We start from the raw sequence: 15,646 nt of genomic DNA on the forward strand, positions 1-15,646 counted from the left end.
TTATGTAAGGAATAAAACATCATGGGGTGTGCTGTTGCAGGAAAATAATCAGGGTGGTGTGGCGTGGCCTGATGTGAAGCAGAGTTACTGTTGCCAACTTATACTGCCGTGGACCTGCTGATATTGGAAATAACAGCAATTGAAAAATCATGAATTTATCAATGATTTATCAATACTTTTTAACCATTTAGAGTTACATTTGATTTTGTAGAACATTTGTTCCTTTTATCAATTACATCATAATAGCTATAATGCCTGTTTTTTCTCTCTCTTGAAGTTAGTAAGATAAGATAAGATAAGATAAGATAATTCTTTATTCGTCCCCCAGTGGGGAAATTTGCATTGTTACAGCAGCAGATATAAAGATATAAAAAATAAAAAATATATATAAGTATAAAAATATAAAAGAGAGACACACCAAGAATGCACAACAACACAAACACACAGCAGTGTGTTTTTTTTGTAAGACAAAAAAAAAAACAGCTTATGTTACGTCCAGGATACAAGTCCCAATGAATAAGCTGTTACTATGGAAACGAAAACGTATTACAATAGGCGCATTAATATTAAACTTTAATTGAATTGCAGCCGGAACTTCTGTCACAGTTTCTGCTACAGTAAATGAAAAGTTCAGTAAACTTTAAAAGAAACAATATTCTCATGTTCTTTTTGCTGCCAACGTGTTAATCTACCCGGGCTACAGAAACACGTCAGACTGTAGAGCTAGTTCTCCATTGGTTGGGTTTCTGTGGTTCTTCCTGGTTCAGTAACCAATCAGAGTGGAGGAATATGCAACGTCCGGATACAAACACGGAAATAGAGAGTGTAAACGTCAGCCGTGCATACAGCGTTAGGTTTTAGCGAATATTGTTTCTGCTAGTGATGTTTGAACTTTTATTAATAATTGGTAGAGTTTTCTTTCTCGTTCTATGGATTTTCTGCAGTTGTTATCATGGGCGTGCATCGTGTTTACCATCGGCATGTTCTCCACAGGACTGTAAGCTGCCATGTTATTCTCCAAGTTTATGACCCGAAGTGTACATTTGCTTCCTGTAGGACTTTAGAGCATTTAGAACGAAATGAACAAAACGCATCTTATCAAATAAGAGTTATTCAGTGTAGTTATATTATTATTAGTTATATTAGTGTCCTTTTTCCTTCTGACAGATAACCATAAACTCCCAGATGCCTCCATTCTTACTACATAAATAACACATAGACTGCCAGGCAAATGGTTTCCAGCACCTGGAGTTTCTTTATGACTTCTTACACTTTAAACACTATTATTTCCTCAACCCAAAATGATACAGGAGAGCAATTAAATAAGGAAACCTAAATCTCTGTGGAACTTCATAACTGCTCACTGTCACATTCTTTATTAAAGGTAGACACACTTGGAGGAGAAACTCCCTACACCTCCAGATAAAGTATTAGTTTTTAAAATATGGAAGAGAATATAATTTTGTATATAAACTGAAACAAAAATGCTAAAATATAAGGTGTTCAACACCTTTCCTGACTGGCAATGTATGTAAATGAATGATTTTACACCCAGTGTTGAACAGTGTACACTGTATGCTCTACAAGAAGCCATTTTGGATTCAGTCTGTCAGCATGGTGCATTTACAAGACGCCTGCTCATCATACTCGTTCCCTCACTTGGAGAAAGTGTTAAACCCACAGGTGATAAATCTGAGCATGAAAAGAAAAGCAGGTTCACGGGTTAGATCGGTCGGGCTTATATTCACTTTTTTTGTGGCTTTTCTTACTGCTTATTGTTGATATTTTGAAGGCTACGGTTCAATTGGTTGCCCGAGCTATAGCAGGAAATTATGGGCGCTCGGAGTTTGCACTCTGTAGGCCTTTTTGCAGCTTTCTGAGGTGATTATTAACCTGATTTAGCTTACTGCAGCCAATATTAGCTTTAGTTATTCTGCCAATATTAGATTTAGAACTTACATAAAAACAAATATTCAATTCCATTTGTCCCTTGGGGCACGGTGGCTTAGTGGTTAGCACTGTTGCCTCACACCTCCGGGGTTGGGAGTGTGATTCCTGCCTCCGCCTGTGTGTGCAGAATTTGCATGTTCTCCCCATGCTTCGGCTGATTGGCATTTCCAGATTATCTGTAGTGTGTGTGCGATTGTGCCCTGTCATGAGTTGGCACCCCATCCAGGGTATCCCCTGCCTTGTGCCCCAAGTTCCCTGAGATATGCTCCAGGTTACCCTATGACCCTGTGTGGTCACATCAGTTCCACTATTTTCCCAACTCCAGTGTCTCTGGGCTGAACTGATCCTATCCTCATTCTTTTAGTCTGTATATCTCATCCCTTTGTTCCAATATGTTTTTAATGTGCTACTTTTAGCTTCCTCTCACCATTTTCCCTCAGGGGGAATCACTGGCATTTTAAGGGCCATTTCAATCTTTATTGGCTCGAGTGAAGTTTTAGATTATTCTTTTGTGGACCAAAGATTTTGAGACAACATGACTGTAACCTTCAGGAACCAATCTTGCCCAGAAGGCATTGCAATGCAATTTCAGTTTTAAAGCAGTGGGGGAAAAATTGTGATCTAAACAGCAGCAGTAAAATTTGATTTGGTGCATTCAAATTTATGTAGCCAGCTATCTATACATGACAGGAGAGGGAACTTTAGTACTTTATAGACTGTCCAGTCACCAAGATAATTTCTTGTCACATAACAGCTTCAGGGTCTTCAGTGCAACCCTAAACTTGGGTTACTGTTTGTACGGGGTTTCATATGTTCTCCCCATGTCCACGAGATGGTTTCCACCACCCCCCAAAAAACATTCCAGTAGGTGGATTGACTATGCTAAATTGCCCCTAGGTGTGAATGTGTGTGTGAATGTATGTGCATGGTGCCTTGCGATGCACAGGCACCCTGCACATTCCTGCCTCACACCCAGTGTTCCCGGGATAGGGTCCTGATCCACCATGTCTCTGACCCAGGATAAAGATGAATCAATGAATTTTCTTGCTGTCCAGGATACAATGGTCCCCTCTGTCCATAATTCCACTCCTCTGATGGTGTTGGGAGCCTGTTCAGAAGGAAGCATAAATCAGGCTTGATGTGATAGGAAAAACCTGCCCCTGGCTATATTTTTCTACCATTGTATTACAAGTGGACACTCGAGTCATGCAGGTCACACTTCCACACTCTGAGGGGATGCAAGCTTCAAATGCCTTTGAAGTCTTGCTAAACCTTACTTGGCAGCATGTGTGTTTAGTGCAAAAATTTGGTAGCTTTTAGTGGCTTCTGACGAAGAGCCCCAATTCAAGAAGAGCCTTTAACCAAGTGGATTGGGCCTAAGTCAGCATATTTCTATTTCTATTTGACAAATCCTTCGGTGCATGTGTATGTATTTTGCAGGACCGATTTGAAGAAAATGAGAGCCACTCAGAGTGCCGATAACGTCCAGTTCCTGCCTTTCCTTACCACGTGCTTAAAGTGAGTGCGCAAGAGGCACGCAAATGTATTCAGTCTATGTATTGTGTGTGAATGTACGTAAGCATGCATACATTTGCATGTGTGCACACCCGTTTTGCATATTAGACTTGTTTTATAGTGTCTTTGTATATTTTCAGTAATCTAGGCTGGCTGTACTATGGGGTGCTGAAAAAGGATGGCACGGTGATGTTTGTTAATTCCATTGGTGCTTCTCTACAGTGTCTGTATATCCTCACCTACTTCCATTATGCCAAAGAGAAGGTGGGTAAAATAAGATCTGGAGCCAAAATAGTAACTAATCTTTACAACAAATACCTGGCCTGTTTACTATTACTTATAATTAAAGCTTTGTGGCCAAATGAGCAATTATATGTCATTTTACAGAAGATGTACTAAATAGTTACCAAGTCATATATAGTGTTTGGGCATGCAGTAGAGATGTAAAAGTGGTTAGAATTAATTTTGGATTGTTTATTTATGTGTGTGTCTGTGTGTTTGTGTGTGTGTTTGTGGTGGGTGTCTGTATCAGAGGAATATATTTGTGCAGACACTGGGCATGGTGTGTGTGTTGTGCATATCATGGGTGTATTTCAGCATGATTGTTCCTCGGGAAAGCACTCAGCTTTCGCAGCTCGGCCTCGCCTGCAGCGTCTTCACCATCACCATGTACCTGTCGCCACTTGCTGACCTGGTAAACACACATCTACACAGATTCTTTGACCTTTTCCACATATTTGAATAGTGAAGACATCAAACTATGAAATGGAATTGTTCACTGACTGAAAAGTGCTAAAAGAAATCAAGACATATATTTAAGATACTTCAAAGTATCCTTGATGACAGCTTTGCACAATCTTGGCATTCTCTTAGCAGCAGCTGGGATGTGTCAAGAAGTTCCCATATGCTGTGCACTTGCTGACTGATTTTTTCCTATATTCTAAATAAAAATGATTTATTGAAGGAACATTTTAAAATATATTTTTCTAATATTTCATTTAAAAAATGACCTAAAACATTAGATTTCCACACAAGTCCTAAAAGTAGATAAAGAGAGCCCGATTAAACAAATGAGACAAAACAACATATTAACACACACACATATATATATATATATATATATATATATATATATATATATATATATATATATATATAATTACATCTGTGAGTGGCAAAAGTATGTGAACCTCTAGGATTAGCAGTTAATTTGAAAATGAAATTAGAGTTAGGTGTTCTCAATCAATAGGATGACAATCAGGTGTGAGTGAGCGCCCAGTTTTATTTAAAGAACAGGGATCTATCAAAGTCTGATCTTCACAACACGTTTGTGGAAGTGTATCATGGCACGAACAAAGAAGATTTCTGAGGACCTCAGAAAAAGAGCTGTTGATGCTCATCAGGCTGAAAAAGGTTACAAAACCATCTCTAAAGAGTTTGGACTCCACCAATCCACAGTCAGACAGATTGTGTACAAATGGAGGAAATTAAAGACCATTGTTACCCTCCCCAGGAGTGGTCAGCCAACAAAGATCACTCCAAGAGCAGGATGTGTAATAGTCTGCGAGGTCACAAAGGAGCCCAGGATAACTTCTAAGCAACTAAGTTAATGTCCATGAGTCCACCATCAGGAGAACACTGAACAACAATGATGTGCATGGCACGGTTGCAAGGAGAAAGCCACTGCTCTCTAAAAAGAACATTGCTACCCATCTGCAGTTTGCTAAAGATCATGTGGACAAGCCAGAAGGCTTTTGGAAAACTGTTTTGTGGATGGATGAGACCAAAATAGAACTTTTTGGTTTAAAGGAGAAGCATTATATTTGGAGAAAAGAAAACATTGCATTCCAGCATAAGAACCTTATTCCATCTGAAAAACATGGTGGTGGTAGTATCATGGTTTGAGCCTGTTTTGCTGCATCTGGGCCAGGATGGATTTTGATTCATTGATGGAACAATGAATTCTGAATTATACCAGCGAATTCTAAAGGAAAATGTCAGGACATATGTCGGTGATCTGAATCGCAAGAGAAAGTGGGTCATGCAGCAAGACAACGACCCTAAGCACACAAGTCATTCTACCAGAGAATTGTTGAAGAAGAATAAAGTTAATGTTTTGGAATGGCCAAGTCAAAGTCCTGACCTTAATCAAATAGAAATGTTGTGGAAGGACCTGAAGCATGCAGTTCATGGAGGAAATCTACCAACATCCCAGAGGTGAAGCTGTTCTGTACTGAGGAATGGGCTAAATTTCCTCCAAGCTGACGTGCAAGACTGATCAACAGTCACCAGAAACATTTAGATGCATTTATTGCTGCACAAGGGGGTCACACTAGATACTGAAAGCAAAGTTTCACATACTTTTGCCACTCACAGATATGTTATTTTGGCTAATTTCCTCAATAAATAAATGCCCAGGTGTAATATTTTTGTCTCATTTGTTTAACTGGACTCTCTTTGTCTACTTTTAGACTTGTGTGAAAATCTGATGATGTTTTTGGTCATATTTATGCAGATATATAGAAAATTCTGAAGAGTTCACAAACTTCAAGCACCACTGTATCTTAGAAACAAATGTTAAGAGTAAGCTTTAGATAAAAAGATCTTGGTAACATTTACAAGTCTAACTTTTTAACTGATACTGTACAAGGGGTACAGGTGGCTACTATAACGCAACATGCAACACACACTGCTATAATGCTTGGTTAAAGATAAAACATATATTTAAATCAAATATTCTGTATTATACGAATATACACTACATGGCCAAAAGTATGTGGACACTTGACCATCACACCCATATGTAGTTCTTCCCCAAACTGAACTACAAGAACAGGAAAGTTGCAAACCCACAGTTTTTTGAATGTCTTTGTATGCTGTAACATTACAATTTCCCTTTACTGGAACTAAGAGGCCCAAACCTGTCCCAGCATGCCAATGCCCCTGTGCACAAAGCGAGCACCATGAAGACATGGTGTCACATTTGAATTAATTTCTTCACCAGAGTATAGTTCATTTTACTTGTTGTTAAATGATGATTGTTTGAAATGAGCATTTCCTGACAAATCTTGTACAATTGAGAGTGCACACATCAGCTGATGCAATACAAGCCTGTAATGTAAGGCAACATTTCATTTTGATATGAAAGTTCACTGGGACGCTATTATATATTATATATATATTTATTATAGCTCCTACTTGTGTTATGATGCAGAAGACTGCATTGGGTTCCACTCTTCTCAGCCAAGAACAGGAATCTGAAGCTGCAGTGGGCACAGGCTCACTGAAACTGGAAAATCGTCGTCTGGTCTATTTCCAGCCCACAACTGTCCAGTTTCTGTGAGTCTGTGCTCACTGTAGCCGCAGATTCATTTTCTTCCCTAACAGGATTCGAACCCGATGTGGTCTTCTGCTGTTGTGGCCCATCTGCCACAAGGTTCAACGTTTTGTGCATACTGAGATGCTTTTCTGATCACCACGGTTGTACAGAGTGGCTGTTTGTGTTACCATAATCTTCCTGTCAGCTTGAAAAAGTCTGGCCATTCTCCTCTGATCTCTCTCATCAACAAAGCACTTTTGCCTGCAGAACTCCAGCTCACTGGATGTTTTTGTTTTTCCATGCACCATTTTGTATAAACTCTAGAGACTGTTGTGTGTGCAATTCCTAGCAGATCAGCAGTTTCTGAAATGCTAGAGTCAAAATCGCCGAGACCACATTGTACCCCATTCTGATGTTTGATGTGAACATCAACGGAAGCTCTTGACCTATATCTGCATAATTTTATGATTGCTCTGCTGCCACTTGATTGCATGATTGGATAATTGTGTGAATGAGAATGTGTTCTTAATGAAGTGACCAGTGAATGTGGTATACCAGATCATGAGAATTCCATGAAGCTATATTTACAGTCAGAAAAGTCTTCAAGTCAGCTGTAATTTTTTTCCCCCATGCTTCCTGCTGTGGAAGCCAATCAAAAAAGAGACATAATGCAACACAATGGCATAATATAATTCTGAAAGTAGGACAGAGTAACAGAGACACAGAAACACAGAGAAATAGCAATCAGTGCCATGAACAGACAGAGCAGTAGCTGAGGTTTTTCAAAAGGGCAAAGCATTAATATGAATGATGCGTCTCGTAGAAGTCATGCCAAAATTTTTCTCTGTTAATTTATTCTAATATTTTGGTATTCTGTATTCATCTGTTATTAATGTTAGAATTAAGCAATATCGCCTGAGCTAGAGAGCTGAATACTGTATCAGCACGGCTGTGATACAGCCACAGGTTGCTCTGATATTCACTATATCAACATGACTGTGAGTGTGATTAAGTAAGTAATATTGTGCAACTATTTTGAGAGTTTTTTTCTGTGTTAACGAAAATAGTTACCAAAGGAGCCACAGCTGGGTAGAACTTTGCATGCTGCCATGACAACATACAAACTGACTGACAGCTCATAGCAAGTGTAGTAATGGTTTCAGTGTAATGAACTCCTGCTAGGATTGGAATTTAATGTAGTGAACATAGACAAGCAGCGTGATACAAACAGTGAAATGTACCAGTGCTGTTATTCTAAATATCAGCACTCTTGGAACGCTGTGTGTCCAATCAAATTAGTGGAACAGAACAGACTGTTGGTATAAAACTAATTTATATTCCAGGAAGTGTAACAATTTGATACAATAATCAATAACAGACCTACTGCTAATAAATATGTTATTAGAATGTTACACTGACAATAATATTCAAACTATTTATACAGCCATCACATGACCACTGTTTATACAGCCATCACATCACCTGTGTTAATTTCTTGTTTCTGTTCTAGTCTCTAGCTTTAGAGCCTTGTTATTCTTTTTGTCATTGAAAATGATGACTTCATCGTAATCATTTGGGAAACAACTGAGACAGCATTTCCTTGCCAGACTCAGAATCCTGGAATTTGTCATCTTAAATATGGAAAATGAATCATTCCACTGTAGCTGTTGTGGTTTGGGAAAGGGGCTTAGATTTTTAGTTCTGCAAAATCCTTTCCATGTGTTGATGTCACGTCACATAGTTGTATGAACTTAGATGCTAAGATGTTAAACATGATCAGCATCACTTTTGACCTCTTGGGCTTGTCCTTGTAATGTAACCCTTGAAAGTTCTATGTAGAAACATACAACAAAGTGTTTCCACTTCAGAAAGGCTTTTAGGAAGCTAAGAGCCTAGAAAATCCTGTCTTTCTTATGGCTGGTTTATTCTTCTGCATAAAAGTGTATTTGCAGCAATGTTGCTGAGAGAGGGTTTATAACCAGCATTTCAAAGACGCAGTGCGTATTAATGCCTAATAGCAGTACTTCAGTGAGTTAGAACCTGGAAATTAGTGGTATCAATCCACTTCTTCTCTCCATTCATTCAGGAATGAAGCGCAACATTTTCATTTCATGTTTTTCATTTTCTGAATCTTTGTGGACATGTACTTCTTACTTGCAAGTATGCTGGCAGACACCTATGTGACCTCCCACACACAACGCCCTTGCATGTTCACAAATACGCGGACGTAGAGATATCAATCAGGCCTAAGAGTGCAGAGTGTACCATCTGATCAGGATGGTTACAGTTGAGCAACTTGATATCTTTGGAATCACAGTGTCATTTCTTATATAATGATGATCAAACTTCTGTGATGGAAACTTTCCAAACCCAGACCCATCCATTGTTTATGAAGTAAATTAGTTAGTGCAAAATAAAAGTTTAGGCACAGCAAACAAACAGCAGCTCTGGCATGTCATTATACATACAGAATGTCATTGTATGTTTTTACAGATGCATTAAAACTGTACCTGCTCACCAAATGTAGCCTACAGTCATAGGCTTAGCCCAGGAAAAACCTGATTTTGATGCTCTCATGCACCTCAGTAATAGCAAATGTAAAAAGAAACAAGATTATTTTTCCAGAAGAGGACTGCTGTGAGAGAAGCCCTTTGAACTGCAATCTGTCACACTCATCAAGACAAGTTTGTGAGCAGTTTCTCGTAGCAATGTGGGTTCCTTCGACTACAGCACTGATTTGCAGTTAATTTGAATTTGCCGAATAATAAAGAGCATAAAAATGACAACTGGGTTTATTTTTAATGCCTTAACAATCGTTTTATAAAGTGCAGGTGTGTTTTGTGTTTAATCTTTTCTCCCCCAAAAGCTCTTACACACTTGTTTAATACTTATACAGTATGTTTTAGTTTTAGTTCGTTACTATTAACGTTCCAAGAGAAACTTTTTTTCTTAGCTATAATAGGAAGACAGCTTTTTTCTATTATGGATTTTTCTCTTATAGATTTTTTCTCTTGATCGTCAGTGTCATAAGAGCAATACTGTTTCTGCTTATAAATGTGTTTATGTTTGGCAGTGGAACAGAGCAGACAGATTGAAACATAAAAAGTACTGTTGCTAAACAGCTTTTCTGTCTGTCTCTCGGTGTGTCTTTTTTTTTGTCTCCCTCTATTGTATGGGGTTTTGATCCATTGCTCTGTCTACATGAAGCTATAGTTAGTTTCCTGTCTTTCTTTTCCCTCTTTTTGTTGCTTCCTGTTTTTCATGTCACTGTGTGAGTATCCATGACTTTATGTGCTGGGAAATGGTGTCCCTCTGTCTCTCACTCTGTGTGTGTGTGTGTATGTGTGTGAGTGTATGTGTGTGTGTGTCTGTGTGTATGTGTCTGTTTGATACTGAATCACACATAACCCATCACCATCTTAAATCTTGGAGCCTTTAGGGGATTAACAGATTTTAGTCCGTTATTCCATTGTGTTCTGTGTCTCTTCCAGCTGGAGATAATGCGCAATCGTTCAGTAGAGCGTTTGTCCTTCTCCCTCACTGTTGCCACCTTCTTTACATCCACCTCCTGGACTCTGTATGGCCTTCAGCTGGGGGATTACTACATTATGGTGAGGAAACACACCTACATAATTCATATTTATCCATTTATAACAATAACATGCCCTTGACAAGCATAACAAGATGAAGAGCTTGGTGTCCTGTTCTCGGGGAACATAATTTCTGTGAGTCACAAGAAGCCCAATTTATTCATCTCATGTTACTTACGCAGCTTTTTGAAATGGCTCCAAATTAAATTGCTTTCAGGCCTTTAGTATCATTTATGTAATACTGAATATATGTAGTGCATAATAAATATAATGTATTTTGGTCAAACTGTTATTAATAGCTTTCACTTGTGATTTTTGATGATGAAGGAAATTGTCTCTTAGCTTTCGTTCGCAATGTGTGTAACATCGCTAGATTCCTGTAGCAGAAAAGAAGGCCACACTTCATGCCTCTCATTATTCTGAAACAAGCACAAGCATTCTGACTAATAAAAGTACTACAGAAAATTTGAAATGCTTCTTCTTAAAGTCTTAATGTTATTCATCTTTATGGGCTTTATGGGTTTATAGGGCTAATAAAAAAAATGAAGGAGAATGTGATATAGCTATTAGAGTGATTGATGTGATTCTGGAATTGCCTTGGAGATTAAGGGGTTCAATTGACTATGTTTACATGCACATCAAATTCAGTTTAAGGTCTATATTCGGGTTGCGGCCACATTCTGAATACGATGTTTATATGCATACAGGCGTCGGAATATGCCTATATGCATGGCTGTTGTAAATATGCTGATGTACACATGTGCTTTTCCTCTTATTTCCTGGGAGATTCAAGATGCTGCCATTGGTTATAGAGTATGCTCAGTTATTAGATTTATTAAATTAGATTAGATTAGATTTCCATTAAAACAGGCATATTCCAGAATTTGGAGAATCAGAATATTGTCTTAAACTGAATCGGGCATTCGGATTGTGGCATTTACATTGCTCAATACTAATTAGAATATTGCCAAATTCTGATTAATATCAGAATATTGATGTGCATGTAAACAGACAATGACAGACGAGTAGTTTTGAGATACCTTATTTCAGCATTGCAGATGTGTTTAAGGAATAGAAAACATACTGTTTATGAATAACTTAATTTCTCTCTCTCTCTCTCTCTCTCAGGTGCCCAACATCCCAGGTATTGCAACAAGTCTCATCCGTTTCTTCCTCTTCAGGCTGTTCAACTCTGCTAGTCAAGACAAGCAGTCTTATAAATCCCTCCAGACCAGGGCAGATCTAATCTAAGCAGATCTGAGTTACCAAGTGCCTTAGCCATGTTCCCTAGGCCAATCTAAACCAAATCCCCATCACCTATTATGTCACACCCTGTACTTATACAATCTATGTATGAAGTTTTCTTTGTCTATTCACCTTATTGCTATTAGTAGAAGCCAAATCTAAACCAAACTTACCACTTCTCAAACAATCCAGAAGGAATATGCATAGGCTCAGTGGTTATGGTTGTCTGCTGGTAACTAGACATTTGTAAGTTCAGTTCCAAGCTTTGTCACACTGCCACTTTGAGTAAGACCCTTAACCTTCAAATGCTTCGGGGTGTCTGTACGCACTGTGACCCCAATTTAAAAAGCATGGTTATGTGGAAAGAAAATTTCCTCAAGCCTTGGTTGATTGATCCTCAGATTTACAAATGACACCTCAAGAGTTGTGCTCACTAACAGATAAGAGCAATAAAATGAAATTTCAGTCTTATCTGCAAATTAGATTCTGACACCCTGAAGCATTATGTTCAGCTATTGTTTTACACAAATATGCCTTTTAATTGCCAATTTATTTCTGTTTTCCATAATTTCCATGTAAATGCCTTAATGTGACAATTGGTTAGTGGCTGTTTCAGTGGCGGACTTGCACAAAGCTTTGCTGAATGTATGTACTGAATGTATATACAATCAAGTCCATGAGTATTTGGACAGTGAAACAATTTTCGTAATTTTACCTCTGTACACCACCACAGTGGATTTGAAATGAAGCAATCCAGATGTGACTGAAGTGTAGACTTTCAGCTTTAACTAAAGGGTTTAACAAAAATATTGCATTAATCGTTTAGGAATTACAGCCTTTTTTTTTTTTTTTTTTTTTTTTTTTTTATACACACAGTCCTTCCATTTTTGCAGGCTCAAAAGCAATTGGACATTTGACTGATAAGCAGTTTGGTCTGCCTGATAAACAGGTGTGGCCTGTTTCCGCATTATTTCATGACAAATTAAGGAGATAAAAGGTCTGGAGTTGATTCCAAGTGTTGAAATTGCATTTGGTAGCTGCTCATGGGAATTCTCACCATGCGGTGAGTCGATGCAAGTGAAGAAGGCCATCGTTAGGCTGAAAAAAAAACCCAGAACTGTCAGAGAGATAGTAGAAGCTTTAGGAGTGGCCAAATCAACAATTTGGTACATCCTTAAAAAGAAGGAATGCACTGGCGAGCTCAACAACACCAAAAGGCCTGGAAGACCACAGAAGACAACTAAAGTGAAGGAATGCAGAATTCTTTCCTTGGTGAAGAAAAACACCACAACATCTAGCCAAGTCAAGAACACTCTCAAAGGAGGTAGATATATCATTGTCAAAATCTATAATCAAGAGACACCTTCATGAATGTAAATACAGGCAGTTTACCTCAAGATGCAAACCAGTGGTAACAGTCAAGAACAGAAAGGCCAGATTAGAAAAAAAAAAAACTCTTTAAAAAAAAATTAAAAAAAACACCCTGACCTCTTCTGATGCGAGATTAAGTTATTCCCGGATGATGGGAAGAAAAAAGTATGGAGAAGGAAAGGAAGGGCGCATGATCCAAAGCATACCACATCATCTGTCAAACATGTGGAGGAAGTGTTATGGCGTGGGCATTTATGGCTGCCAGTGGAACTGGGTCACTGGTGTTTATTGATGATGTGACTGCTGATAGCAGTAGCAGGATGAATTCTGAAGTGTATAGAGCTAAACTTTCTGCTCAGATTCAGTCAAATGCTGCAAGACTGATAGGACAGTGCTTCACACTATAGATGGAAAATGACGCAAAACGTACCACGAAAGCAACCCAAGAGCATGAAAATGGAATTTTCTTAAATGGCCGAGTCTGTCACCTGACCAACTGTGCATGCTTTTCACTTACTGAAGACAAAACTGAAGGCAGAAAGACCCACATGCAAGCAGCAACTGAAGGTAGCTGCAATAAAGGCCTGGCAAAGCATCTCCAGGGAGGAAACTCAGAATATGGTGATGTCCATGGGTTCCAGACTTCAGGGAGTCATTGACTGCAAAGGATTTGCATCCAAGTATTAAAATATCCCTAATATTTATGATTGTTAGTTTGTCCAATTACTTTTGAGCCTGTGAGAATGGAGAGATGATGTAAAAAAAAAAAAAAAAGATGAAAAAAAAATGATTGTAAAACCCCTTGAATTAATGCTGAAAGTCTACACTTCAGTCACATCTTGATTCACAGCTTTATTTCAAATCCATTGTGGTGGTCTACAGAGGCAAAATTATGAAAATTGTGTCACTGTCCAAATACTTATGGACTTGACTGTACTGTAAAAGCTGACCCAGGACCAGACAGACAATGATTTAAAACTCATGCTTGGCAGCATTTTGCTGGAGCTCCACTCTGACACACCCTGGTCCCTAAATAACGTTATCGGGTGTGCTTGGTTTGGGCAGGAGTGAACATGCACACTCCCTGATCTCTGGGTGTGACTTAGTTTATATCTGCCTGATGTGCCAAGAGCTTGTGCACTTCCGCTAACCTAGAGAAGCCCTTGACTCCTTGGCTTGGTTTGGGTCATGTTGTTAAGAGTTTATACTAGTGTATTTGTGTGTGGCCCTGGACAATATGGACAATATGGTATGCATTGTTTTTAAAGTTGCCCCATACTAATTGGTCGGGTAATTGTGTGACTGTTCATCATTATTGCACTATAAGGCTAAAAGCTTCTAATAGGAAACAATACATACTGTCACTGTGTTGCTAAATCTGCATAGAACTTTGCTTGAGAGATATTTTTGTTAGACATTTCCTTATAGTGCACCTTTAGTCCCATAGTACTCTATATTTGTATCCCATACTGGATTGTATAAAGTTGCAGGCTCTGATAGCCTCTATTAAAGTATCGTAGTAATTATGCTCACATCACCCATGTCTTCAACCCAGCAAAGCAACTTTCATGATGTTTTATGATTGACATTTATGAAGCCGCTGGACTGGGATTGGTGACAGTAGTAAATGGGATGCTCTTTCACTTTCACTAGTCAAAAATTCCCAAAGAATTGCAGCATGAAGAATGAGCGGTGTGTCAATATCAGCAGTACAGATATACAAGTCCAGACTCCTTTCACTTTGCATTAGATTTCACCAAAATCTGAGTAAGGCGTAGAATGAGGATTGAAAAACAACCGATCCATGAGAAGGTGAGAGAGGGCAGATGGAGTTCTTGGCATATTGCTCCAGTACATCTGCTCAAGTCCACAAGATTTGAGTTAGAGACCAACAGAGGTACATATTTATTCGTATGTGTTCATATATACAAGGCCAATAAAAGGAAGAGCTATGAGTACCAGCATCTTATTTCTCATAAAGTGCTTTGGTGTCAGCTCTGTAGGAGTGGTGTTGATAAAAAAGGTTCCAATGCTGTTTTATCTGTGCTTTATTGTGTTTAACAAAGTTTTATACTCTCTACTGGGGTGTTTTCAGCCAGGGACTTGCGATACAAAAATGATATTTACCTCAATGATCATTGTGCTGTTATCCGTATCGAATATATTTAATATGTTTGTAAAATGTAACACCTTCCGTAATGATGTGTGAGGAGTTTTACTGTATACAATGTTCTTATATGCTACATTTTATCGGTGTGGACTAAATGGATGTTTGTTTTCTGTTTTGACTGAATTTCTCAGAAATAAAAGATTATATAAAGATCTTTATGTAATGAGCATCTTCTGTGCCTGATTTTGAAGGAAGAATTAGAGTAGAGAAGCACAGCTTAGCATGTGAATGCCAGTGGATTTTCTCTCAGAGAGGATAATCTCTCTGTGAAAAGCACAGGCAAACAAAAAATGATCCTTGGTATTACGGCTCACTATATGGAATGCGATTCATATGAATCTGTGAGATTGCCAGACAGGCTTCTTTTTTTTTTTTTTGGCTTGTAATGTCGCTACTAGCATGAATGCAATAATTGTCAGTGTATCCTAGAGAAGCTGTGCATGCAACTGCTTCCCTCTGGTTAGGGAGAGATGAAAGCAGGGAACA

The 15,646-nt window shown here is 38.5% G+C and overlaps 1 protein-coding gene across 1 annotated transcript; it reads left to right on the plus strand.

The window, feature by feature from the left end:
- The first annotated feature begins 780 nt into the window (after window positions 1–780).
- slc50a1 (solute carrier family 50 member 1) lies at window positions 781–15,312 on the plus strand. The gene is made up of 6 exons (XM_026944888.3): window positions 781–997; window positions 3,391–3,468; window positions 3,606–3,729; window positions 3,998–4,159; window positions 10,276–10,395; window positions 11,503–15,312. Exons 1-6 carry the CDS (start codon window positions 930–932, stop codon window positions 11,623–11,625), a joined length of 675 nt encoding a protein of 224 aa, XP_026800689.2. The 5' UTR covers window positions 781–929; the 3' UTR covers window positions 11,626–15,312.
- The last annotated feature ends 334 nt before the right edge of the window (window positions 15,313–15,646 follow it).

This window comes from Pangasianodon hypophthalmus, chromosome 1 (genome assembly GCF_027358585.1).
Source record: "Pangasianodon hypophthalmus isolate fPanHyp1 chromosome 1, fPanHyp1.pri, whole genome shotgun sequence".
NCBI lineage: Eukaryota > Metazoa > Chordata > Actinopteri > Siluriformes > Pangasiidae > Pangasianodon > Pangasianodon hypophthalmus.

Coding starts and splice junctions, on each gene's coding strand:
- slc50a1 (XM_026944888.3), top strand. CDS start 930: ATGGATTTTCTGCAGTTGTTATCATGGGCGTGCATCGTGTTTACCATC. Junction 998..3,390: donor GGCATGTTCTCCACAGGACT/GTAAGCTGCCAT, acceptor TGTATTTTGCAG/GACCGATTTGAAGAAAATGA. Junction 3,730..3,997: donor TCCATTATGCCAAAGAGAAG/GTGGGTAAAATA, acceptor TGTCTGTATCAG/AGGAATATATTTGTGCAGAC.